General features: G+C 38.4%; 4 protein-coding genes and 1 long non-coding RNA gene across 6 annotated transcripts in view; 4 read left to right on the forward strand and 1 right to left on the reverse strand.

Moving 5' to 3' along the window:
• Nucleotides 1-24,008, forward strand: part of LOC113466329 (glutathione synthetase, chloroplastic-like) — a 61,180-nt gene that overhangs the window by 13,718 nt on the left and 23,454 nt on the right. The gene's annotated exons all lie outside the window — the stretch shown is intronic.
• Nucleotides 7,718-21,691, forward strand: LOC103506617. Of its 2 annotated transcripts, XM_026821642.1 has the most exons (3): nt 7,718-7,846; nt 8,224-8,745; nt 21,449-21,691. In XM_026821642.1, the coding sequence occupies exons 1-2, from the start codon at nt 7,793-7,795 to the stop codon at nt 8,737-8,739; spliced, it is 570 nt and encodes a 189-aa protein (XP_026677443.1). In that variant the 5' UTR covers nt 7,718-7,792; the 3' UTR covers nt 8,740-8,745; nt 21,449-21,691. The 2 variants fall into 2 exon arrangements, with proteins under 2 accessions (XP_026677443.1, XP_008469235.1); XM_008471013.3 differs by lacking the exon at nt 21,449-21,691 and having other exon boundaries at nt 8,224-8,968.
• LOC113466332 lies at nt 9,512-10,361 on the reverse strand. The gene is made up of 2 exons (XR_003390763.1): nt 9,821-10,361; nt 9,512-9,624 (listed from the first exon to the last, which is right to left on the reverse strand). It is a non-coding gene; the product is annotated as an uncharacterized LOC113466332 (long non-coding RNA).
• Nucleotides 15,382-20,023, forward strand: LOC103506625. Its single transcript, XM_008471020.3, has 3 exons — nt 15,382-15,517; nt 15,825-16,167; nt 19,490-20,023. The coding sequence occupies exons 1-2, from the start codon at nt 15,464-15,466 to the stop codon at nt 16,158-16,160; spliced, it is 390 nt and encodes a 129-aa protein (XP_008469242.1). The 5' UTR covers nt 15,382-15,463; the 3' UTR covers nt 16,161-16,167; nt 19,490-20,023.
• The window catches only part of LOC103506626 (gamma-interferon-inducible lysosomal thiol reductase-like), an 11,308-nt gene continuing 4,883 nt past the window's right edge, over nt 17,584-24,008 (forward strand). Inside the window, exons 1-2 of the mRNA XM_008471022.3 lie at nt 17,584-17,853; nt 18,345-18,485. Coding sequence (XP_008469244.1) covers nt 17,737-17,853; nt 18,345-18,485 — 258 coding nt within the window. The 5' untranslated portion in view covers nt 17,584-17,736. The remainder of the gene's footprint in view (nt 17,854-18,344; nt 18,486-24,008) is intronic.

The following is a 24,008-nucleotide window of genomic DNA, read 5'->3' on the forward strand; positions in this document are numbered from 1 at the left end:
GCCGGCGCAGGTTCCCCCTCTCCCCCTCTCACCGCGTATGCTATGAAGCTATTAAGCTCTCCACCCGCCAGCCTAGTTGGCTGAAAGGTTAAGTACGTCTGATGAAGTTTGTTCTTGGAACGTCTGGCTTTCCTCCTATCCTGTCATTCTTCGATTTCGGGACGATAAGACCTTAGATGTTACAGTTCCCTCTATCAAACCTCTAAAAAAAGCTGTGTAAGATGAAATACCTAGTCTAAGATGGTCGTTTTGAAACTGCATTTTATCTAGTGTATGATTTTTCCAAAATATCTCGCGGACCCCTAGCCGTCAGCTCGCGGAACCCCTAGGTTCCGCGGAACACCAATTAAGAAACACTGGCGTAGTGGTCAAGAGGCTCGCCTGGTAAACAGGAGGGCATGGGTTCGATCCCAGACGAGACATGGAATTTTATCCTCATATAATTGAGAATTTGACACATAATAATGGAGCTCTAAGGGTTATGTGGTAGAGCTTTGGGGCTTTGGGCTAAGTGGTAGAGCTCTAAGGGTTAGGTGGTTTAATACATGGCTTGTTTTATTTGATTGGCAGGGACGAAAACAATATCATTGTGAACAAACAGGTGGGTCACATGTTGAGATCCAAAGCTTCCACTGCCAACGAAGGAGGTGTAGCTGGAGGTGCAGGAGCCCTGGATTCCCCTTATCTGATATGAAACTGAAGCCCACCGCGGAGGTTTGTGTATTGTTACCAATTTATATTCTGTGTTGTTTAGAAACCGTGAATACCTAAGGTGAACACTGTGACGTCTATTCAGATGAAAAAATATACAAGTACAATGTCTATTTAGGAATAGACATCCACAAGTGAAATTCTGCTGTTGTAACTATCCAATTTGTGATACTGATTAAAATTGTATTGTACCTAGTTGTATTCAAATCTAAATATTTTGATATATGGAGTAATGGAGTAAGCTCAATATTACCAATTTGTTGGTGTTATTAAATGTGCGTTTATTTTTATACCTTTTTATTACCGTCCTATTATGATTATAATTATCCCTTAGGTCTTATCATTATTCTAATTACTGTTGTAAGTAATCTTACCGAGTCTTGGGTTTGACCACTTTTGTGTCGTCCACACAAAAGACACTTGTGGGATTGTAGTTTTGAAGTCTATATTGTTACCCACGAAAAGAAAAAGAATAAATTCGACTGCAATAAATGTTTTATTTATATAATTGAACATGCGTTATATTTTTGGAAGCTATTCGAATTTATTAAAATATGAGAAAACAACATTTTATATTTAACAATTTATTTAAGCCTGCATTAGCTCCAAGACCTGCACCTGCATTAGCTCCAAGACCTGCACCTGCATTAGCTCCAAGACCTGCACCTGCATTAGCTCCAAGACCTGCACCTGCATTAGCTCCAAGACCTGCACCTGCATTAGCTCCAAGACCTGCACCTGCATTAGCTCCAAGACCTGCACCTGCATTAGCTCCAAGACCTGCACCTGCATTAGCTCCAAGACCTGCACCTGCATTAGCTCCAAGACCTGCACCTGCATTAGCTCCAAGACCTGCACCTGCATTAGCTCCAAGACCTGCACCTGCATTAGCTCCAAGACCTGCACCTGCATTAGCTCCAAGACCTGCACCTGCATTAGCTCCAAGACCTGCACCTGCATTAGCTCCAAGACCTGCACCTGCATTAGCTCCAAGACCTGCACCTGCATTAGCTCCAAGACCTGCACCTGCATTAGCTCCAAGACCTGCACCTGCATTAGCTCCAAGACCTGCACCTGCATTAGCTCCAAGACCTGCACCTGCATTAGCTCCAAGACCTGCACCTGCATTAGCTCCAAGACCTGTACCTGCATTAGCTCCAAGACCTGCACCTGCATTAGCTCCAAGACCTGTACCTGCATTAGCTCCAAGACCTGCACCTGCATTAGCTCCAAGACCTGTACCTGCATTAGCTCCAAGACCTGCACCTGCATTAGCTCCAAGACCTGTACCTGCATTAGCTCCAAGACCTGCACCTGCATTAGCTCCAAGACCTGTACCTGCATTAGCTCCAAGACCTGCACCTGCATTAGCTCCAAGACCTGTACCTGCATTAGCTCCAAGACCTGCACCTGCATTAGCTCCAAGACCTGCACCTGCATTAGCTCCAAGACCTGCACCTGCATTAGCTCCAAGACCTGCACCTGCATTAGCTCCAAGACCTGCACCTGCATTAGCTCCAAGACCTGCACCTGCATTAGCTCCAAGACCTGCACCTGCATTAGCTCCAAGACCTGCACCTGCATTAGCTCCAAGACCTGCACCTGCATTAGCTCCAAGACCTGCACCTGCATTAGCTCCAAGACCTGCACCTGCATTAGCTCCAAGACCTGCACCTGCATTAGCTCCAAGACCTGCACCTGCATTAGCTCCAAGACCTGCACCTGCATTAGCTCCAAGACCTGCACCTGCATTAGCTCCAAGACCTGCACCTGCATTAGCTCCAAGACCTGCACCTGCATTAGCTCCAAGACCTGCGCCTGCATTAGCTCCAAGACCTGCACCTGCATTAACTCCTAAACCTGTACCTGCATTAGCTTCAAAACCTGCACCTGCATTGCCGCCATTAGCAGCATTACTATTGCTAACTGTACTTTCACTAATTCGTTCTTCGACTTGATTTTCTTTGCTTCTAAATAATGTTCTTCTACGGCGCCCATCGCATTGCCGCCATTAGCTGCATTACTATTGCTAACTGTACTTTCACTAATTCGTTCTTCGACTTGATTTTCTTTGCTTCTAAATAATGTTCTTCTACGACGCCCATAACCACTTCTAGATTGATAGGTGTTGTCGTTATTTGTGGATTCTACAACCTTCTTTTCCACGGTAGTTTTGCTTTTGACCACAGCTGAACTTTTTTGCGATCCTACATTAGCACAAGCACATTCTTTCTGGCTACTTGCAGTTTCTGAGCTAGAACTTTGCTGATTTTCGGAATCACTGCTGGACTGACTTTCATTTTGACTGTTTGAGTTTTCTTCTGAGTCATTATCTTCCGAAGAACCTTCTGTGAAAGAAGATCTCATTGTTTTTATCGAACTCCACCATTTCTTTCTTCTATTCTCATCAGTAATAGTTTCATATAAGTTTTGAATATTCTTCTTGAATTGCTCTACTATGGGTTTGTACTCGCTATTGTACTGTTCCAGTATTTGTTTGAATTGTATTTGATATTCACTAGCATCCAAGTTTTGACTTTTCAATTCTTCTATTCTCTCATGGAAATCAGCTTTGATTTTTTTAGATGCTTCTTCAAACTGCCGTGGGGCCTCCTGGACCTCCGGGGCCACCGGGACCTCCTCCATATTCTGGACCACCTGGGCCACTTCCACCATTGAATCCTCCATGACCTCCTCCAATTCCACCACCACCTCCACCGTGTCCTCCATGACCACCACCACCGCCGTGTCTTCTATGACCTCCACCTCCAGATCCAGCTCCTACTCCTACGCTAACTCCAACTCCTACTCCAGCTCCACTTCTACCAATTCCGCCACCTCCAGCACCTACTCCTACACTAACACCTACACCAGCACCACCTCCGCCACCACCTCCACTTCCATAGCCGTCTGATCCGTAACCACTACTTCCATAACCACCACCTCCTGATCTTCTCGCTCCGAGCAGCCCCAAAGTCCTTCTTCTTCTCCTGTAACCACCGCTACCGCCGCTGGTGGAGTAAGGATCTTTCGATGCACCTCCGTAAGTATCTTTCAATCCCGATCTCGTTTGTCCCGAAGCAAAGTTTATTTGGTTGTTGTCGACAGAGCTTCCACCGGCTCTGAAAGCGGTTTCTTTCAACTCCGTGGTTGATGGACTTGCTGCTGCAGCATAACCGCTAGCACTTCCATATCCCCCGCTGGATTTCTGACTTGAAGCTTCATAACCACCACTAGAACTTGACACACTATTCGATACTTGAGTTTTCTTCAAGAAAGATCCGGTTTGCTGGCCGCCTATTCCAGATCTAGTTTCTGTGGTCGTACTTTTTGTTACACTACCATCAGCCCCTGTCGTCACTTGAGTTGTCTTGACGGTACTCCACCATCTTCTTCTTCTCTTCTCATCTCGAATCGTATCATACAAATTCTTAATATTTGTTTTGAACAATTCCACAGTGGGTGTGAATTGCGATTGGAACTGTTGAAGAAGGTTTTGAAGTTCTTGTTGATAGCGGGCTGCATCATACTTTAGAGAGGTCAACTTTTGAATATGTTCGTTGAAGCTTAGTCTGATTCTCGCCGCTGTATCTAGGAAGCGAAGCTTTTCCTTTTCATATTCAGACAGACATCTCTGCCACGCGTAATAGTCATCGGTTTGGAGGTTGAATTTCAGTTGGGAGATGATGTTTTTAAATTCATTGAATTCTTGGATTTGTCTTAGTTGGATCAATCGCAAAGCTTCCACTGGATCGAATCCTGTGTATTCAACTTCTATGCCACAGAGTCTCCTAGACTCTCCTTGCTGAAATAAGAAAGAAGATCAAATAAGTTCTTATTATTTTGAATACATATTGTTCCATATACACATTTATGTTGAGTTTTTCACTGTTGCAGAAGAAATCAACTAGGGAGTTGAATGGTGGAAATAGAATTTAATAAAGCAAGTTTAAACTCCGATTTTATTCCCAGCCTCGAACAAGATTGGTGTGGTAAAGGGACTCAGTATAAAGAAGGCGTAAAAATATGCTTTTTCTAGAGTCCTAAACAGTTTTTCAAAAATATTTCACTCACCGTCAAAAATACAGCCACAATGCAGACTGCAAAACAATACTTGACAACTCCCATGGTGAAAGTTAGTTGTGAAGTGACGGTTCCATGGAAAGCGGGCTCTATTTATACGAACCGAATGAAAGGGGGGACTTTTCCTAAAGGATAATTATAATTTGCATAAATTGATTAATTGTTTGCTTTCGAATCTGGTTTAATTATACAATCCGAGATTGACGTTGATTGGAAAACCACATGGGTCTAATTTCACCAATGACCCTTCAGTGACTGGAATTTACAGGGTGAATTGCATTAAGTTTAGTCTGAAGAATCTCTAAAATAATGATTTTGTTATAGTCTAAGTTTATGTGAAAATATCATTAAATGCAGAATTGGCAATTTTCAAAGAGTTTCCGCTATAAAGTAGGGGTTCTCCTTTATTGTATCTTTTTGTAATTATTGTATTATGTAATGTAAGGATTGAAAAAATACAGGGATAGGATTTGGAATAGGAAGATGTATGTTTTATTGTAAGCAGAGAACTGAGAACAGACCAAAGAATGATGGAATCGAATGCTGTATCTAGGAAGCGAAGCTTTTCCTTTTCATATTCAGACAGACATCTCTGCCACGCGTAATAGTCATCGGTTTGAAGGTTGAATTTCAGTTGGGAGATGATGTTTTTAAATTCATTGAATTCTTGGATTTGTCTCAGTTGGATCTGACGCAAAGCTTCCACTGGATCGAATCCTGTGTATTCAACTTCTATGCCACAGAGTCTCATGTTTTTAAATTCATTGAATTCTTGGATTTGTCTTAGTTGGATCAATCGCAAAGCTTCCACTGGATCGAATCCTGTGTATTCAACTTCTATGCCACAGAGTCTCCTAGACTCTCCTTGCTGAAATAAGAAAGAAGATCAAATAAGTTCTTATTATTTTGAATACATATTGTTCCATATACACATTTATGTTGAGTTTTTCACTGTTGCAGAAGAAATCAACTAGGGAGTTGAATGGTGGAAATAGAATTTAATAAAGCAAGTTTAAACTCCGATTTTATTCCCCAGAAAGAAGATCAAAATAAGTTCTTTTTAATTTGAATACATATTGTTCCATATACACATTTATGTTGAGCTTTTCACTGTTGCAGAAGAAATCAACTAGGGAGTTGAATGGTGGAAATAGAATTTAATAAAGCAAGTTTAAACTCCGATTTTATTCCCAGCCTCGAACAAGATTGGTGTGGTAAAGGGACTCAGTATAAAGAAGGCGTAAAAATATGCTTTTTCTAGAGTCCTAAACAGTTTTTCAAAAATATTTCACTCACCGTCAAAAATACAGCCACAATGCAGACTGCAAAACAATACTTGACAACTCCCATGGTGAAAGTTAGTTGTGAAGTGACGGTTCCATGGAAAGCGGGCTCTATTTATACGAACCGAATGAAAGGGGGGACTTTTCCTAAAGGATAATTATAATTTGCATAAATTGATTAATTGTTTGCTTTCGAATCTGGTTTAATTATACAATCCGAGATTGACGTTGATTGGAAAACCACATGGGTCTAATTTCACCAATGACCCTTCAGAGACTGGAATTTTTCAAACAGGGTAAATTGCATTAAGTTTAGTCTGAAGAATCACCCTACAAAAAAGGCGTCATGAAGATCTTTCGAAAGATGTTTCTGATTAGCCAAAAGGCTGGAATCCGATCTCATTTTTCATCTACCCTTTGGATAATTTTTGTAAAACGGACATGAGATTTATCGATTTTCAAAAAAAAAAAAAAAAAAAAAATAAAGACCCTTCAGTGACTGGAATTTACAGGGTGAATTGCATTAAGTTTAGTCTGAAGAATCACCCTACAAAAAAGGCGTCATGAAGATCTTTCGAAAGATGTTTCTGATTACCCAAAAGGCTGGAATCCGATCTCATTTTTCATCTACCCTTTGGATAATTTTGTAAAACGGACATGAGATTTATCGATTTTCAAAAAAAAAAAAAAAAAAAAAAAAAAAAAAAAAAAAAAAAAAACAGCAGAATAATCAATTTAGTAAGAGAAAAGGTATGTGGGAACAATGAATTAATTAGCCATTGGTATGTATATTCTAATCGCACCCAATCAGCAAATCTCCAGCGATTTCATGTATGGCTCATCTACTTCATCGATTAACAAAGATAAATAAACAAAGATAAATGACCAAATAAACAACTATCAATTTAATTGGTTTACAAAATAAACATGTCATACCCAATCTGACAACGAATTGACGTTAGCCATTGGTATATTCTAATCGCACCCAATCAGCAAATCTCCAGCAATTTCATGTATGGCTCATCTACTTCATCGATTAACAAAGATAAATGACCAAATAAACAACTATCAATTTAATTGGTTTACAAAATAAACATGTCATACCCAATCTGACAACGAATTGACGTGCATAGATTTCATATTTCCATCATACACTATATTGGTCCCATTTTGCGGTGTCCAAGTGTGTAAACATAGAGAGATGGACAACGTCCAACAAGGGCGTTGATTATACCTACAAATGTTGCCACCAACTCCCTCCAATAAATAGTTCATAATTTTATTAATGTCCCAAAATAGGTATGTGTCCAAGTGTGTAAACATAATAGAGAGATGGACAACGTCTAACAAGGGCGTTGATTATACCTACAAATGTTGCCACCAACTCCCTCCAATAAATAGTTCATAATTTTATTAATGTCCCAAAATAGGTATCAAAATAACAGCTTTTTATGCGAATTAAATATTCATTAAATTACTGCCCTTTCAGTCTTTGGAGAGTTATTGGGTAAACCACTTATCTACCCTTTAGGCAGATGTAGTTTTCTAATCAACGTCAGTATTGCATTTAACCGTATAATTGAACCAGATTCGAAAGCTAATTGATTCAAGAAAATTACTACTTTGGAGGAAAATCGAGCATCCCTCATTACATCGGTTTCGTATAAATAGAGCCCGCTTTCCATGGTACTGTCACTTCTTAAGTAACTTTCACCATGGGAGTTGTCAAGTATTGTTTTGCAGTCTGCATTGCAGCTGTATTTTTGACGGTGAGTGTAGTTTTTTTCATAAAAAAAAAAAAAAAAAAAAAAAAAAAAAAGCAACTTTGGGCCGCCTTGAGAAGCTGGGGGGGTAAAGGAAACCCAATGAACCGACCCAAAAATGGCACTAGGATAAGAGTTGTTTATACTAAGTAGCTTTACCCCACCTTTAGGTGTTGGGTGAACACGAGAGCCCATTTCTCCATTTTATTATTTCTCTATAGCCTATAGTCTGTAATCTGTGTATCTCACAATTTTCGCCATTCAACTCTCAATTGTTTTCCTGTATTTAAGAAAATCTCATAGTGATCAATATACGTATGTGCGAGAGTGTGCAAGTATGATAAAATGATTAAAACCCTACTTGATCTCCGTTATAATTTCAGCAAGGAGAGTCTAGGAGACTATGTGGCATAGAAGTTGAATACACAGGATTCGATCCAGTGGAAGCTTTGCGTCAGATTCAACTGAGACAAATCCAAGAATTCGAGGAATTTAAAAACACCATCTCCCAACTGAAATTCACCCTCCAAACCGATGACTATTACGCGTGGCAGAGATGTCTGTCTGAATATGAAAAGGAAAAGCTCCGCTTCCTAGATACAGCGGCGAGAATCAGGCTCAACTTCAACGATCTGGTTCGAAACTTGTCCTCTCGGAATTATGATGCAGCCCGATATCAACTGGAACTTCAAAACCTTCTTCAACAATTCCAATCGGAATTCACGCCTTCTGTGGAATTATTCAGAACGAACATCAGAACTTTGTATGAGACGATTCGAGATAAGAAAAGGAGAAGAAAATGGTGGAGTAAAGTGAAGACAACTCAAGTTACAACTGGGCCTGATGGGAGTGTAACAAAAACTACGACCACAGAAACTAGATCTGGAATAGGTGGCTAACTGGATCTGTTTTGGAACTCGAGTCTCAAACAGCTATCAGTAGGATCTCTTGGATATCCAGGTGGAGGCTCTTCAGTTTTTATGCCAAATCATTTTCAGCAACTCAAGAAGGATCATGCGGTCAATACAATAGCTCTATAGGTACCTTTTTTTCATTATAGAATTGCTTTGATATTATCTAATGTCGTTCTAGAAATATTAAAAGTTTTAATTTGATGCATATAGACCATTTTATCAGTTGTTCAATATTCAGGTCATCCATCATATAGTTGTTGACACTTTCGAGTGTTTCAGCGCAGTAGGTGACTTGGATTGCCACCTAGGCAGTAGACTGTTTTCAACTTTCCGTATCCCACAATGAGGAAAGTAATGTATTGTGATATGCGAAGTTGGATATGATAAGTATGGTGCAATGATTGGATATGTACTAGTCCGCGGTCCAGGAGAGAAAAGTAGGACATCTCCAATATTTCAACGAATTAAACAGACTACCAAAATGTTGTAAATTTTGTACCTCTACAGCGCAGTATTGTCAATTTTTTGATCTTCTGCTCATTGACGCCTTACTAGTGCATGATAAGTATGGTGCAATGATTGGACATGTACTAGTCCGTGGTCCAGGAGAGAAAAGTAGGACATCTCCAATATTTCAACGGATTAACCAGACTACCAAAATGTTGTAAATTTTGTACCTCTACAGCGCAGTATTGTCAATTTTTTGATCTTCTGCTCATTGACGCTTTACTAGTGCAATATTATCAATTATTTGATCTTTTTTTACTGCAGCCTAAAAAGATGATTTTTGAACAACAAATTGCAACGAATTCTTATACAAGTACTTTCACTGAAGTGATATAGGTAGGGTTGATAGGGTACCTACTTAACCTACTCGGTAGAATTTCTTCCACTTCAAATGGAAGCTTGAAAAGAAGCTAAGATCTACTTCTACTGCAGTCATATCGTCAATATATTATAGATCTCGTATTATTCTAGAGTTGTAAGTGTCATATCGTATACCTATCTTCGCTTACGTACTTTCACTGAAGTGATATAGGTAGGGTTGATAGGGTACCTACTTAACCTACTCGGTGAAATTTCTTCCACTTCAAATGGAAGCTTGAAAAGAAGCTAATGTAGATATCATAAATAGAACAAGCTATCTACTTCTACTGCAGTCATATCGTCAATATATTATAGATCTCGTATTATTCTAGAGTTGTAAGTGTCATATCGTATACCTATCTTCAATATATTATAGAACTGATATTCTAGAGCTGATAAAAGAAACAGATTCAAACTAATTACCATAGCCACTTGAGGCACTTGACTTGGGCCACAACAAAATTGATAACATCAGTCTAAATTGAGTCTAATCTACTCGTTCGGCGATCTCCAAGGGAACTCTGTGCTAGTGTGATAACATCGTAATTCGATCTCTAATTCTGTATAGAAATAATTAGAAAAAGTATTAAATAAAGAGTAAATATGAAGTCCAGTTTGTTTTTATTGCTGACGGTTTTTGTGAGCTTTCAATGCATCGTCCAGTGTTTGGCAGATGAGCGGGGCCCTGCTTATGATGTGGAAGAATATGGAACCAATGGGGTAAGTTTCAGATTTCTGTTTAATCTCTATGTGATAACATATTTAAGTCTAAATTGAGTCTAATTGAGATTAATTTTATCTAGGGACTACTACCTTTAATTTTACCTAGCCTAGGGTCCAGAAGTTATATTTACTACCAATAAATCCTAAGCACTTGGGATTCTTAGGAAACTGTAAAACTTATTCAGAGAGCTAAATAGCTTCTGAAACTCTACAATAAAATTATTGAAGATTTAATTTAAAGTGTGGAAAAACTTGGATACTGTAAGGATTAAGGATTGAACCCCGGACCTCCAGCGTTCAACTCTATGTATACGCAGTACGCACTGAGCTACAGATATTACTTTTGTTTTTGCAACTAGGTATGTTTGTCTGAAGCTGAAGGATACCTGTCAACTTGCTATCTTTATTTATTCTGACATAACTTGTTTTGCTCCTGATCCAAAACGGTATTTTTGGTTTGACATCAATAGTAGGTATCACTAACATTAGATATGAATCGGATTTTTCAATTCATATACCTATCAATGTCCCTACGTGTCTTGTTTGCCGATTTTTTCTTTAGCCTAAAAAGGAGAAAATGAGTTGCAAAGTTCATCAAATTTTATTGAATAGCAGATAGCAGGATTCATTGTATTGTATCCTACCAACATCTTCTTGTCAAACTTACCAGAAAAAAAGTCGTTACCTATATTTATGGGTACCTTTTCTTCGAGGTTTGACAGAGGGAACTGTAACAACGGACGTCTTATCGTCCCCGAAATCAAAGAGAGAAATGTCGCAGGATGGGCGAAAGCCAGCCGTTCCGAGAACTTTATCTGTTTAGGATATACCCGTACTTAGTCCGCCCCGGGCGAGAATCTAGCCCGCGACCCAATAGCATAGCTACAGACTGAAGAAACGTATGTATCGAAGTTTGAAAATATACCTGTGTAGGTACTTATACTTAGGTATTTGTTCAATGATCAATGTCAATGTGTAGTGCTTAAAGCCTTGGGCAATTAACATTGACCGCTAGTCCGCTACCTGCTGGACTCTGATTACATACTTCATGGCATCATGACAAATGACAGTGCTAGGCAATTACTATACCTACTTACTATTTAGGTACTACGGTATTCCTAGTCAGCTCCCATGGCGTAGTGGTCACTGCGCTCGCCTTGCACGCGGGAGACCCGGGTTCGATTCCCGGCGGGGTCAAGAAATTTAAAAACACCACATAGCACATTATAATTAGGTAGGTATAGGCGGGTAGGTACGTGGTATTAATTATTTATCCCTACAATATGAGGCCATGAAATCCGCTCTGTGTCTCCTTTTTTTTACATTTAGGTAAGTTTGTACGAATCCCAAAAAGCTTCGCGGGCCACGAAAATGGCCTGGCGGTCCACATGTGACCCGCGGGCCGCTAGTTGAAAACCCCAACTCTATGCTCTCCGCTCCACTTTCTTTTCGGCCTTGGGGGTTGTTACTCGTGCGAAGTATAACATTATGAGAGCTTGGTAAGTTGGTGTACCATAATAGTGCACCATAATATTAAAACCATGACTCATGAGAATTTAGACTTATTTTGATACCTGTCAGTTAAGAAGATCAACTGACATAGAGCCTAATGGACCAGGCGATCGAACTTATGATAGATAACATACATACATAGATAAGTACTTGATATGAGTTATTTCTTATTCAACCAGGCTCGTGTTATCCTCGCCGCTCAGGCGCCGCTCAGACCAGGGTCTGTCACAGACAGTTGGAGCTTGCGTGGTGGCAAAAGCTCGAGCGGTTTGTCAGACAGTCTGAGCGTGTCTGGCCTCACCTGAAGAAATACACAGTGGTCAAGAGTTCGCCTGCTAATGAGGAGGTCGTGGTTTTGAATCCCACAACCCGGGCAAAATGTAATTTTATATACTTAACGAATTGTTGACGCCCCCTAATAAAATAATAATAATAATAATAATAATAAAAACTAATGAGGATTTGGTAACTAATCAGATCAAAATGATATAAGTAAGCAGTAGAACTTACTGCTGGATCAATATAATAGTAGAGCTTGCCTACTTTACAAGTAAATGGACTTGTTAAAACACCATCTTTTGAGCACTATAAAACACCACATTATAATTAGGTAGGTATAGGCGGGTAGGTACGTGGTATTAATTATTTATCCCTACAATATGAGGCCATGAAATCCGCTCTGTGATTTACAGACTTTACAGCAACCCCTAATGATTCCAGCCCTGTTTGATATCATATTTCTTCAACACAATAGAATAATTATAGGTATGCACTATGTACCTATTCCGATTACGTGTACCTATATGTAGGTATCTATCAAAGATTTAATTGTCATAGTAACACAATCTACTGATGCAACTTTTGACAATAGGTACATTCCTACCTGCATATAATAATATGTAACTGTATAATTATTGATGTCTGTGCGTAGGATGTACCTACCTACATTTCTAGTCCAATAAACTCGCATACCTACTACGTGGTCTCAAAGGAATCGTCCTCAAGTGAATTATGTCAACATAATTATGTCCCTACCTCATTGTTGGTTAATTTTTGCTGATTACCTACACAGGACTAGAGGTTATTTTCGAAATGAGACTTATATAACGAAATTTACCATTATTTGCACAATAAATGACTTTGAAACATCACCCAAGTAAGTGCAACTGATCTATTATCAATTATACACAGGTAGATACTACCAGGTACTTATTTGTTTGTACTTAATACATTCTTGTATACAAGTAACTATTGTTGACATTAATGTCTATGTATAGAGTATGTATTTAGATTAGGTTAGGTTAGTTTTTGCAAGTCCTGGTTCAGTGAGCATTGGTTATTCGCCTACCAACAAAGTTCCAGAAAAAATCGAGTATTTATTTACCGAGCCTATTCTCGCGGGTTTGATTCTCACTTTGGAAAAGTTAGCTTGGAAAGTAGCACACCTCCCTTGTAAGCGATAGATCGTGGGTTAGATTCCCGCCCGGGGCAAATTTTATCCTAAACAGATAATGTTCGTTCTCGGAACGGCTGGCTTTCTCCTATCCTGTCCTCTTTCTCTCTTCGATTTCGGGACGATAATACTTCGGTTGTTATAGTTTCCTCTGTACGTTTCACCAAGTGGTGTACTAAAATATTTACCCTAATCAACACACAATTATTCACTAAAAAAACACTTATTCAATATTGATAAATAATTATAATAAAATCAATTAATCAATCAATAATAATTTTAAGGTGGTGGTTAGCTTTGAAAAAACTTGAAATCTGAATGCACCTCTCCCACCTACGGAATCTCCTGGATCCCTCCAGAATTCAAGTTTACGTTCCAAGTCAGAGGTAAAGTTAGTCAGTAGTCACTCAGTTCTTGACTAACTTTAGTGACGAGAGTGTCTCAGGAACCCAACTGAAGGCAGCTCGATAAAACCATAGGTAAGTGCGTGTTTTTTTTCTATCTCAGTTTAAACAATACCTCGCACATAAGTAAGTAAATCGATTAAAATTAATGAATAATAATTTTGAATATACCTAGTTTTTTTTTTTCTTTTTTTTTTCTTTTTTAAAAAAATAGGGTTTTTTCTCCTATCCTGTCTTCCTTCTCTCTTGAATTTCGGGACGATAAGACGTTAGCCCTTACAGTTCCCTCTAGCAAACCTTCTCAAAAAATTTATAGTCACTGTATAATTGCTAAGGTTTTTAGTGACAGGGTTTTACCCTCCATTTAGATAGTTGGGCTGGGAAAAACCAGCACCACGCGATTGACCAGATGGTCACCCATCCGGATACTAACCACACGCAACGTTGTTTAACTTCAGTGATCCATCTGATACAGGTGCATTCAATGTGCTATCACTGCTGGGTACCTCGTAAATTTTTAACGTAGGTACATAAAACTCTTGAGATCAATTTTAATATTAGACTAATTACCTATTAGGGTGTATAAAAATTTCCATTAGCGCCCACAACTTCTCTCAAACTCAAGAATTTAGTCAGACGTGCCAAAGGCAACTGTCCTAATCCTAAACAAGGTCTTCTAGCCATATCCTAAGTACAATGTGGGCCGAATCTTTTATTCGTTCACTGGACAGAACGAGTATCAGTCCAAATGCGATTTTCTTTTTATAGAAGCTTGATAGATTTGTGAATTGAAGTCAAGATTAAGTACCTATGATTTATATTTGAAACCCGGTTTATAGAAAAGACCAAGAGTGATGAGATAATATAATTTATGATGCTGTATGTTCCCGTTAATATGGACAAGATCAAGTTTAGATTAGTTGTTATAATTCTGATTTAATTAGACACGAAAAAGTAAAAAGTCTGTCAAGGTAGGACACAAAATTCGCCTACAGTTTTATCGCCTTGTGCATTTTTGAAGGGCAGAAGAGGTCCAAAAATGTTGTGAATTCGGCCCCAAAGCTACCTGCGTACTCAGATCAACCTTGAAGTTGAGCTGAATCGGAAAAACCAGCAGTACGCAAGTACCCACATGGCTAATAGTTGGCTACCCATCCATTTACTAACGCTGCGCAACGTTGCTTAACTTCAGTGATCTATTGGGGTACCCGTCTTGATTTTCCCCTATAGGGAGGTTACAAATCAGGGTCACCTATCCCGAGATGTCAATGCCAGAAATCCTGTTTATCCTCACGTGAAGGATTCCAATTCCTGATTTCATTAACCTACATACAACCGATATCATTACCTACACATGCCCACCTATAATAACAACTTACCTTTTCAATAATCTCAATGTAATAATCATGTACCTATACTACCTAGGTAGTTATTAATAAGAATAATAACTTAGGTAACATCATGAAAATACATCATTATGCACTGGGATGGAATTAAATATTCATTAAATTACTGCCCTTTCAGTCTTTGGAGAGTTATTGGGTAAACTATTTATCTACTTATTAGGCAGATGCAGTTTTCTAATCAACGTCAGAATTGCATTTAACCGTATAATTGAACCAGATTCGAAAGCAAATTGATTCAAGAAAATTACTACTTTGGAGGAAAATTGAGCATCCCTCAATACATTGGTTTCGTATAAATAGAGCCCGCTTTCCATGGTACTGTCACTTCTTAAGTAAATTTCACCATGGGAGTTGTCAAGTATTGTTTTGCAGTCTGCATTGCGGCTGTATTTTCGACGGTGAGTGTAGTTTTCATTTAAAAAAAAAAAAAAAAATGGCACTAGGATAAGAGTATTTACATCTTGTTTATACTAAGTATAGCTTTACCCCACCTTTAGGTGTTGGGTGAACACGAGAGCCCATTTCTCCATTTTATTCTTTCTCTATAGCCTATAGTCTGTAATCTGTGTATCTCACAATTTTCGCCATTCAACTCTCAAATTGTTTTCCTGTATTTAAGAAAATCTCATAGTGACCAATATGTGCGAGAGTGTGCAAGTATGATAAAATGATTAAAACCCTACTTGATCTCCATTATAATTTCAGCAAGGAGAGTCTAGGAGACTCTGTGGCATAGAAGTTGAATACACAGGATTCGATCCAGTGGAAGCTTTGCGTCAGATCCAACTGAGACAAATCCAAGAATTCGAGGAATTTAAAAACACCATCTCCCAACTGAAATTCAACCTCCAAACCGATGACTATTACGCGTGGCAGAGATGTCTGTCTGAATATGAAAAGGAAAAGCTTCGCGATCTATTGGGATATCTGTGCCAAAGATTCAAAGGCAAGAAACCTACTGAATGCAATAACAAGGCAGCTCAGGTTTCGAGCAGAAAACATCACACCAGATTGACCCTTAGTATGCGATGCAGTGTGTGAAAGTCCTGTAAAAGGCAAAAGATGAACGTCTGACTGTGTTATAAAAGAGACTTTGGAATATCGGTTTACTTTCCTCTGTGGCCGTTGAGAACACTGACTCTCAACCCGGAGCGGAGGGGCGGAATTTTTCTGGGTAAAAATTCGAAAACGTACAGAAAGAGCCGACTCTGAGGCTTAGGCGTAGGGGCCCTAAAGGTTGGTTAAGCTTATACGAATCTAAGAATGCAAAACCGACCCAAGGTACAATCTTTTTCAATTTATATCTTTGATTACTCATCTGCGAACATCAGTGACTCTGCATTTCCTTCAGTTGGCTCACGGTTTTCAGAAAAGATATTAATGTTCCTTGTTTCCTTTATAGGTATTACCTGTGACGTAAGTAAGTAGCATCAAAATGTGCATTAATAGCATACATCTTTTATAGGGGGCTTACAATAAATAATACGTGCTTAAGCATAAACACAGTTGAACACTTGTAATCCTTGTATGTTGTCGTTGTTGTCAAGATTTCATGATCGATGTAATATGTTACCTTTTGACCTGCTGCATTATGGTGCATTTTTTTGCAACCACAAATGCATTTATCATTGCAGTTTTATTGAAATTGAAGATTTTTCTTCTGTTTTGAAGTTCTCTTTTTTTTAAGATCGAAAAATTGTAAAAACAATAGGGTAGGTAGGTACCTACATAGGTATAGTTTATAGTAGATAACATTCATTGATAATTACTCGATTTCTACCTACCAGGCTTTACCTATTCATTTGTTTACTAAATTCCTGTGGTATCTCTAATGGCTTGTGTTTACTATTTACGTAGGTAAACAAAAAACCTCCATAAGTAGGTACCATCACACAGTAAGGTAGGTACATAAGTGCCTACCATCACGAAAGTCCTCCCATTACATCATAATGTATGTGGCTGGTCTAACTTCATACATAGAACAGAATATACCCGGCTTATACTGCCAGAACCCAGAATGAGAACATCGGAAAAGGCGAAGAAGAAGACTTAATTTTAAGTGTGGAAAAACTTGGATACTGTAAGGATTGAACCCCGGACCTCCAGCGTTCAACTCTATGTATACTGAGCTATAGATATTGTTGGATATTACTTTTGTTTTTGCAACTAGGTATGTTTGTCTGAAGCTGAAGGATAGGTACCTGTCAACTTGCTATCTTTATTTATTCTGACATAACTTGTTTTGCTCCTGATCCAAAACGGTATTTTTGGTTTGATATCAATACTATCACTAACATTAGATATGAATCTTCGCATTTTTCAGTTCATATACCTATCAATGTCCCTACGTGTCTTGTTTGCCGATTTTTTTTTTTTTTTTTTTTTTTTTTTATTAAAAAAAAAAAAATATTTTAAGAAACAGATTCAAACTAATTACCATAGCCACTTGAGGCACTTGACTTGGGCCACAACAAAATTGATAACATCAGTCTAAATTGAGTCTAATCTACTCGTTCGGCGATCTCCAAGGGAACTCTGTGCTAGTGTGATAACATCGTAATTCGATCTCTAATTCTGTATAGAAATAATTAGAAAAAGTATTAAATAAAGAGTAAATATGAAGTCCAGTTTGTTTTTATTGCTGACGGTTTTTGTGAGCTTTCAATGCATCGTCCAGTGTTTGGCAGATGAGCGGGGCCCTGCTTATGATGTGGAAGAATATGGAACCAATGGGGTAAGTTTCAGATTTCTGTTTAATCTCTATGTGATAACATATTTAAGTCTAAATTGAGTCTAATTGAGATTAATTTTATCTAGTGACTACCTACTACCTTTAATTTTACCTAGCCTAGGGTCCAGGGTCTTAGAAGTTATATTTACTACCTATAAATCCTAAGCACTTGGGATTCTTAGGAAACTGTAAAACTTATTCAGAGAGCTAAATAGCTTCTGAAACTCTACAATAAAATTATTACTTTCTAAATTCTAAAAAAAACAACTTTTGAGGAATTTGAGGTACGAGGTTTGCAACAAAAGTTAAGGTCCCCATAACTGAATTCTTTACCGTTATTTGACGAAAACTCGTTTCTGCGCATGTGCAGAAACGAGTTCTCGTAAAATAATGTTAAAGAGTTCAGTTAAGGGGACTCTGAAATATGTTGCAAAAACTCGCTAATATCGTTATCTTTTAAAATATTTTCATTCTTCTTTTCGTTCACATTTCAGATCGTGAAAGCCAAAGTAGCCCTCTACATGGAGTCTCTGTGTCCTGGATGTCACCAATTCATCAAACACCAACTCTATCCCGTGTTCATGAAGTATTCCAACTATATCCAGCTTGATCTGATACCCTTCGGAAATGCAAGGGTATGTAACTTCTGTGATAATTTCAATAAATCTAAAAGGTCGCAGTGATAACTATTGTATACTTCCTTGTGTGATCTACCAAAACAGTAAGGGTGCGTATACCTCGTTCCCATTTTATTAGGACCAGTTAGTCCATTTTATTGGGGCTAGAAGTTTAACTCCATATACAAAAAGTCCACTCTGAGGGTTAGGCGTAGGGGCAACTGCCCCAAAAGATGGGTTAAGCTTAAAATACGAATCTACGAGGGCTAGTTTAATTTCTGGGGATACAGCTGCTTTTCAATTGGATGTTAGATGAGCTGATGGGGAAATAATACAGTTAAATGGTAATTGATATGACTCGATTTTTCCAAAAATGGACTTGAAATCTTCTTGAATTGACCACTCCAATTTTCCCCCCCATTACGGTATTCCAGAAAATGATACCCACAAGTCTGGGCCGTATCCAGGGTTTTTTCAAGGGGGTGGGGGGTCCTACGATGAAGCTCGAGGGGGTGACATTTTATTCGCCTACCGACAAAGTTTCAGAAAAAATCGAGTATTTACCGAGCCTATTCTCGCGGATTTGATTCTCACTTTGGAAAAGTTAGCTTGGAAAGTAGCACGCCTCCCTTGTAAGCGATAGATCGTGGGTTAGATTACCGCCCGGGGCAAACTTTATCCTAAACGGATATATAAGGTTCGTTCTCGGAACGGCTTGCTTTCGCCTATCCTGTCCTCTTTCTCTCTTCGATTTCGGGACGATAAGACTTCCGTTGTTATAGTTTCCTCTGTACGTTTCACCAAGTGGTGTACTAAATTATTTACCCTAATCAACACACACTTATTCACTAAAAAAAACGCTTATTCAATATTTATCAATATTTATAATGAAATCAATTAATCAATCAATAATTTTAAGGTGGTGGTTAGCTTTGAAAAAAACTTGAAATCTGAATGCACCTCTCCCACCTACGGAATCTCCTGGATCCCTCCAGAATTCAAGTTTACGTTCCAAGTCAGAGGTGAAAGGCAAAGGATGAACTTCTGACTGTTTATAAAAAAGACTTTGGAATATCGGTTTACTTTCCTCTGTGGCCGTTGAGAACACTGACTCTCAACCCGGAGCGGAGGGGCGGAATTTTTCTGGGTAAAAATTCGAAAACGTACAGAAAGAGCCGACTCTGAGGCTTAGGCGTAGGGGCCCTAAAGGTTGGTTAAGCTTATACGAATCTAAGAATGCAAAACCGACCCAAGGTACAATCTTTTTCAATTTATATCTTTGATTACTCATCTGCGAACATCAGTGACTCTGCATTTCCTTCAGTTGGCTCACGGTTTTCAGAAAAGATATTAATGTTCCTTGTTTCCTTTATAGGTATTACCTGTGACGTAAGTAAGTAGCATCAAAATGTGCATTAATAGCATACATCTTTTATAGGGGGCTTACAATAAATAATACGTGCTTAAGCATAAACACAGTTGAACACTTGTAATCCTTGTATGTTGTCGTTGTTGTCAAGATTTCATGATCGATGTAATATGTTACCTTTTGACCTGCTGCATTATGGTGCATTTTTTTGCAACCACAAATGCATTTATCATTGCAGTTTTATTGAAATTGAAGATTTTTCTTCTGTTTTGAAGTTCTCTTTTTTTTAAGATCGAAAAATTGTAAAAACAATAGGGTAGGTAGGTACCTACATAGGTATAGTTTATAGTAGATAACATTCATTGATAATTACTCGATTTCTACCTACCAGGCTTTACCTATTCATTTGTTTACTAAATTCCTGTGGTATCTCTAATGGCTTGTGTTTACTATTTACGTAGGTAAACAAAAAACCTCCATAAGTAGGTACCATCACACAGTAAGGTAGGTACATAAGTGCCTACCATCACGAAAGTCCTACCATTACATCATAATGTATGTGGCTGGTCTAACTTTATACATAGAATAGAATATACCCGGCTTATACTGCCAGAACCCAGAATGAGAAAATGGCGAAGTAGAAGATTTAATTTGCGACCCTAGTTAGCTTAGTTGGTAGTGCGTCTGCCTTGTAAGCGCTAGGCCGCGGGTTCGATTCCCGCCCGGGGCGGATTTTATCCTGGTCGCAGCCTGAAAATTCAAATCTATGAAATTCGCCTCAAAGGACTTACCTTTAAAGTACCTTAAAAGAAATATAACCTACAGAAATAAACCGAGGTCACCTGTTGTGTGAGAAGCTGATAAGTAGGTACATAATAATATGTATTTCATAGGTTTGGATTTTCAGGTGGCTTAGGAAGACTCAGACCTACTAGCTGTTGTAGGACTACTCTTCCAATGTGCGATAGGCCTAGCTCCAAGTACCTACTGACTAAGGAGTGCCTTGTATGTACCTTATTGACTGTCAAGCCCATTCTGGGGCTTAGGAGTTGGGGCCCTAAAGGTTGGTTAAGCTTATACGAATCTAAGAATGCAAAACCGACCCAAGGTACAATCTTTTTCATTTTATATCTTTGATTCCTCATCTGCGAACATCAGTGACTCTGCATTTCCTTCAGTTGGCACATGGTTTTCAGAAAAGATATTAATCTTCCTTGCTTCCTTTATAGGTATTACCTGTGACGTAGGTAAGTAGCATCAAAATGTGCATTATTATCATACATCTTTTATAGGGGGCTTACAATAAATAATACGTGCTTATGCATAAACACAGTTGAACACTTGTAATCCTTGTATGTTGTCGTTGTTGTCAAGATTTCATGATCGATGTAATATGATACCTTTTGACCTGCTGCGTTATGGTGCATTTTTTTGCAACCGCAAATGCATTTATCATTGCAGTTTTATTGAAATTTAAGATTTTTCTTCTGATTTGGAAGTTATCTTTTTTTTTAAGATCGAAAATTGTAAAAACAATAGGGTAGGTAGGTACCTACATAGGTATAGTTTATAGTAGATAACATTCATTGATAATTACTCGATTTCTACAGATCTGTCTTGGAACTCGAGTCTCAAACAGCTATCAGTAGGATCTCTTGGATATCCTTCAGGTGGAGGCTCCTCAGTTTTTATGCCAAATCATTTTCAGCAACTCAAGAAGGATCATGCGGTCAATACAATAGCTCTATACCTCATATGATTGTTTTTTTTTTTTTTTTTCATTATAGAATTGCTTTGATATTATCTAATGTCGTTCTAGAAATATTAAAAGTTATAATTTGATGCATATAGACCATTTTATCAGTTGTTCAATATTCAGGTCATCCATCATATAGTTGTTGACACTTTCGAGTGTTTTAGCGCAGTAGGTGACTTGGATTGCCACCTAGGCAGTAGACTGTTTTCAACTTTCCGTATCCCACAATGAGGAAAGTAATGTATTGTGATATGCGAAGTTGGATATGATAAGTCATACCTAGATACAAGTTTCATTCGGAGACCCATGAAAAACCGGACGCACTCTAGGAAATAATGTAGAGCGAAAACTACTCATCTTTGTTATTGCTTCCGATGAAAAGCGGAACTAGTGTTTGACCTATGTTTTATTTTTATGACCTACCCACCTACCTATAAGGTAGCTATTATAGGCTAAAACAGAATCTGACCATTGCTACTACTCCGTTTTGGTTGAAAGTTTAAATAGAACAGGTGCTAGTGGAGTAGGGTGAAACCTTGGAGGGCCCCCGATAAAGTATATACGCCGCTGTGATGTGCTTCTCGAAAATAGTTTCCGTGCCTTTCCGCTTAACCAGAAGCAAAAACATTTACCACCACAATGGTGTGGTGGTTCAGGTTCCGCTTAACCAGCAAAATAGCCTTAACCATCACAGCACTGTGGTGGTTCAGGCTAAAAACAGAAAAGAGCATAGAGATTTTTGCTCTCAGTTTTATGCAGTTTTAAGTCGTCACTTTTCTCTACCTGCTCGATGATCTATGCCAGCGGTTTCCAACTTCCATGTGTATGCGGGCCACATTCTACATTGGGAGGTACTGACAAAACTTAACAGAAACGGGTAATGAAATAGTCTTTAGTAGACATTTAGATAAAAGAGGGGGAAAAGTAATCAAACTTACCAACAAAAACAATACCGCCAAACCAGACACGATCAAAACTTGTGAACCTGCCATTTTCAAACTTCGGACGGACTTAATAAGTGAAGCAGTAGTTTGAAAAATCCGCTCTATTTATACCAAGAAGTCCAAATTTTTATAATTACTCAACAAACATTTTGACAACTGTTTTCATGAAATCTGTAGTCCAGACAAGGTCTGTGCATATTTTGACACCGTACATAATTGATAATTCAATAAATTAGTAGATTTTCGGGCGCCCGAATTGGACCACAATGTAAACAGAAAACTAAATTATACCAATGTAAATATTTGACTTCGATTGTCCAAAAAAATAATCGTCCGGTTTTTATTTAACAGATTGTCAATCATATGAAGTATTATGAAGGTAATTTTAACTAATTAAGAGAATCTCTTTCTAGTACTAATAACAGAACTAGTAACTCTTACAAGTTATAAACATAATAAATTAAATTGACATTCTTGAATGAGCATCGAAAGTAAACATCGAGGTTTCAGAAGGATTCAGAATCATGGAAATCTCCAACCGTTCAACATGAACTGGTGAATCAGGACTTAGAAAACAATCCTTTTAAACTGATACTACCGATCATGTCGCGAAATCGATGGGCACGAAACGGTCTCATTAGAACATTTGAAAATTGCAAATGCCTTCTTTCATTCTGTTACTTTGTTTTTGCCATAACTTCATCATAGGCTTTGATCGCTTTTACTTGACTGTTCCGTGATCTAGAAGTGAAGCATCTGAGGCAAACATATCTAGACCGAATGGGTTTACATTTTTGCTGAATTCCTTTATTAATGAACTATTCTTCTTGTTTTTTATATCTCACCTTCTCCTGATACCTCATAGATTCTTAGAAGCTTAACCCGACCTTTAGGGCTGTTTGCTCCTACACCTAAGCCTCGGAGTGGGCTTTTTGTGTATGAGTATGACTCTTACTTGCTTGCCTTATTGATGTAAAGCCTGAACATTGGTAGAATACTTCCCATTCGAATCCTATCTAAAGCCTAATACTCATCAGAAACAATTGTTTTTGTTTGCCAACAGTTGCGCGATTGTTGCGGAATTAATGTTTCGAATGTTGGGCAACTTTCAAGATAAAAGCCAAGAAAGCCAGCCTAATTAGCTTAGTTGGTAGTGCGTCTGCCTTGTAAGCGCTAGGCCGCGGGTTCGATTCCCGCCCGGGGCGGATTTTATCCTGAAGGGATAATGTTCGTTCTCGGAACGGCTGGCTTTCTCCTATCCTGTCTTCCTTCTCTCTTCGATTTCGGGACGATAAGACCATAGCAGTTACAGTTCCCTCTGTCAAACCTCTTTAAAAAAAAAAAACCTACGTCAATAGTTTGAAGAGACGCCCGGCATAAATCAACACGGAACAGAGTTTTGATGTTTTACTGATTTTTTTTTTTTTTTTTTTTTTTTTTTTTTTTTTTTATTTTATGTTAAAATTTTTTTT

The sequence above is a fragment of the Diaphorina citri genome, unplaced genomic scaffold, assembly GCF_000475195.1.
Source record: "Diaphorina citri unplaced genomic scaffold, Diaci psyllid genome assembly version 1.1 scaffold251, whole genome shotgun sequence".
Classification (NCBI taxonomy): domain Eukaryota; kingdom Metazoa; phylum Arthropoda; class Insecta; order Hemiptera; family Psyllidae; genus Diaphorina; species Diaphorina citri.

Excerpts from the sequence above, each read along its gene's own strand:
- LOC103506625 (XM_008471020.3), top strand. The coding sequence starts at position 15,464 with ATGGGAGTTGTCAAGTATTGTTTTGCAGTCTGCATTGCGGCTGTATTT. Across the intron at positions 15,518-15,824 it reads TTGCGGCTGTATTTTCGACG|CAAGGAGAGTCTAGGAGACT; the intron begins GTGAGTGTAGTT and ends TTATAATTTCAG.
- LOC103506617 (XM_026821642.1), top strand. The coding sequence starts at position 7,793 with ATGGGAGTTGTCAAGTATTGTTTTGCAGTCTGCATTGCAGCTGTATTT. Across the intron at positions 7,847-8,223 it reads TTGCAGCTGTATTTTTGACG|CAAGGAGAGTCTAGGAGACT; the intron begins GTGAGTGTAGTT and ends TTATAATTTCAG.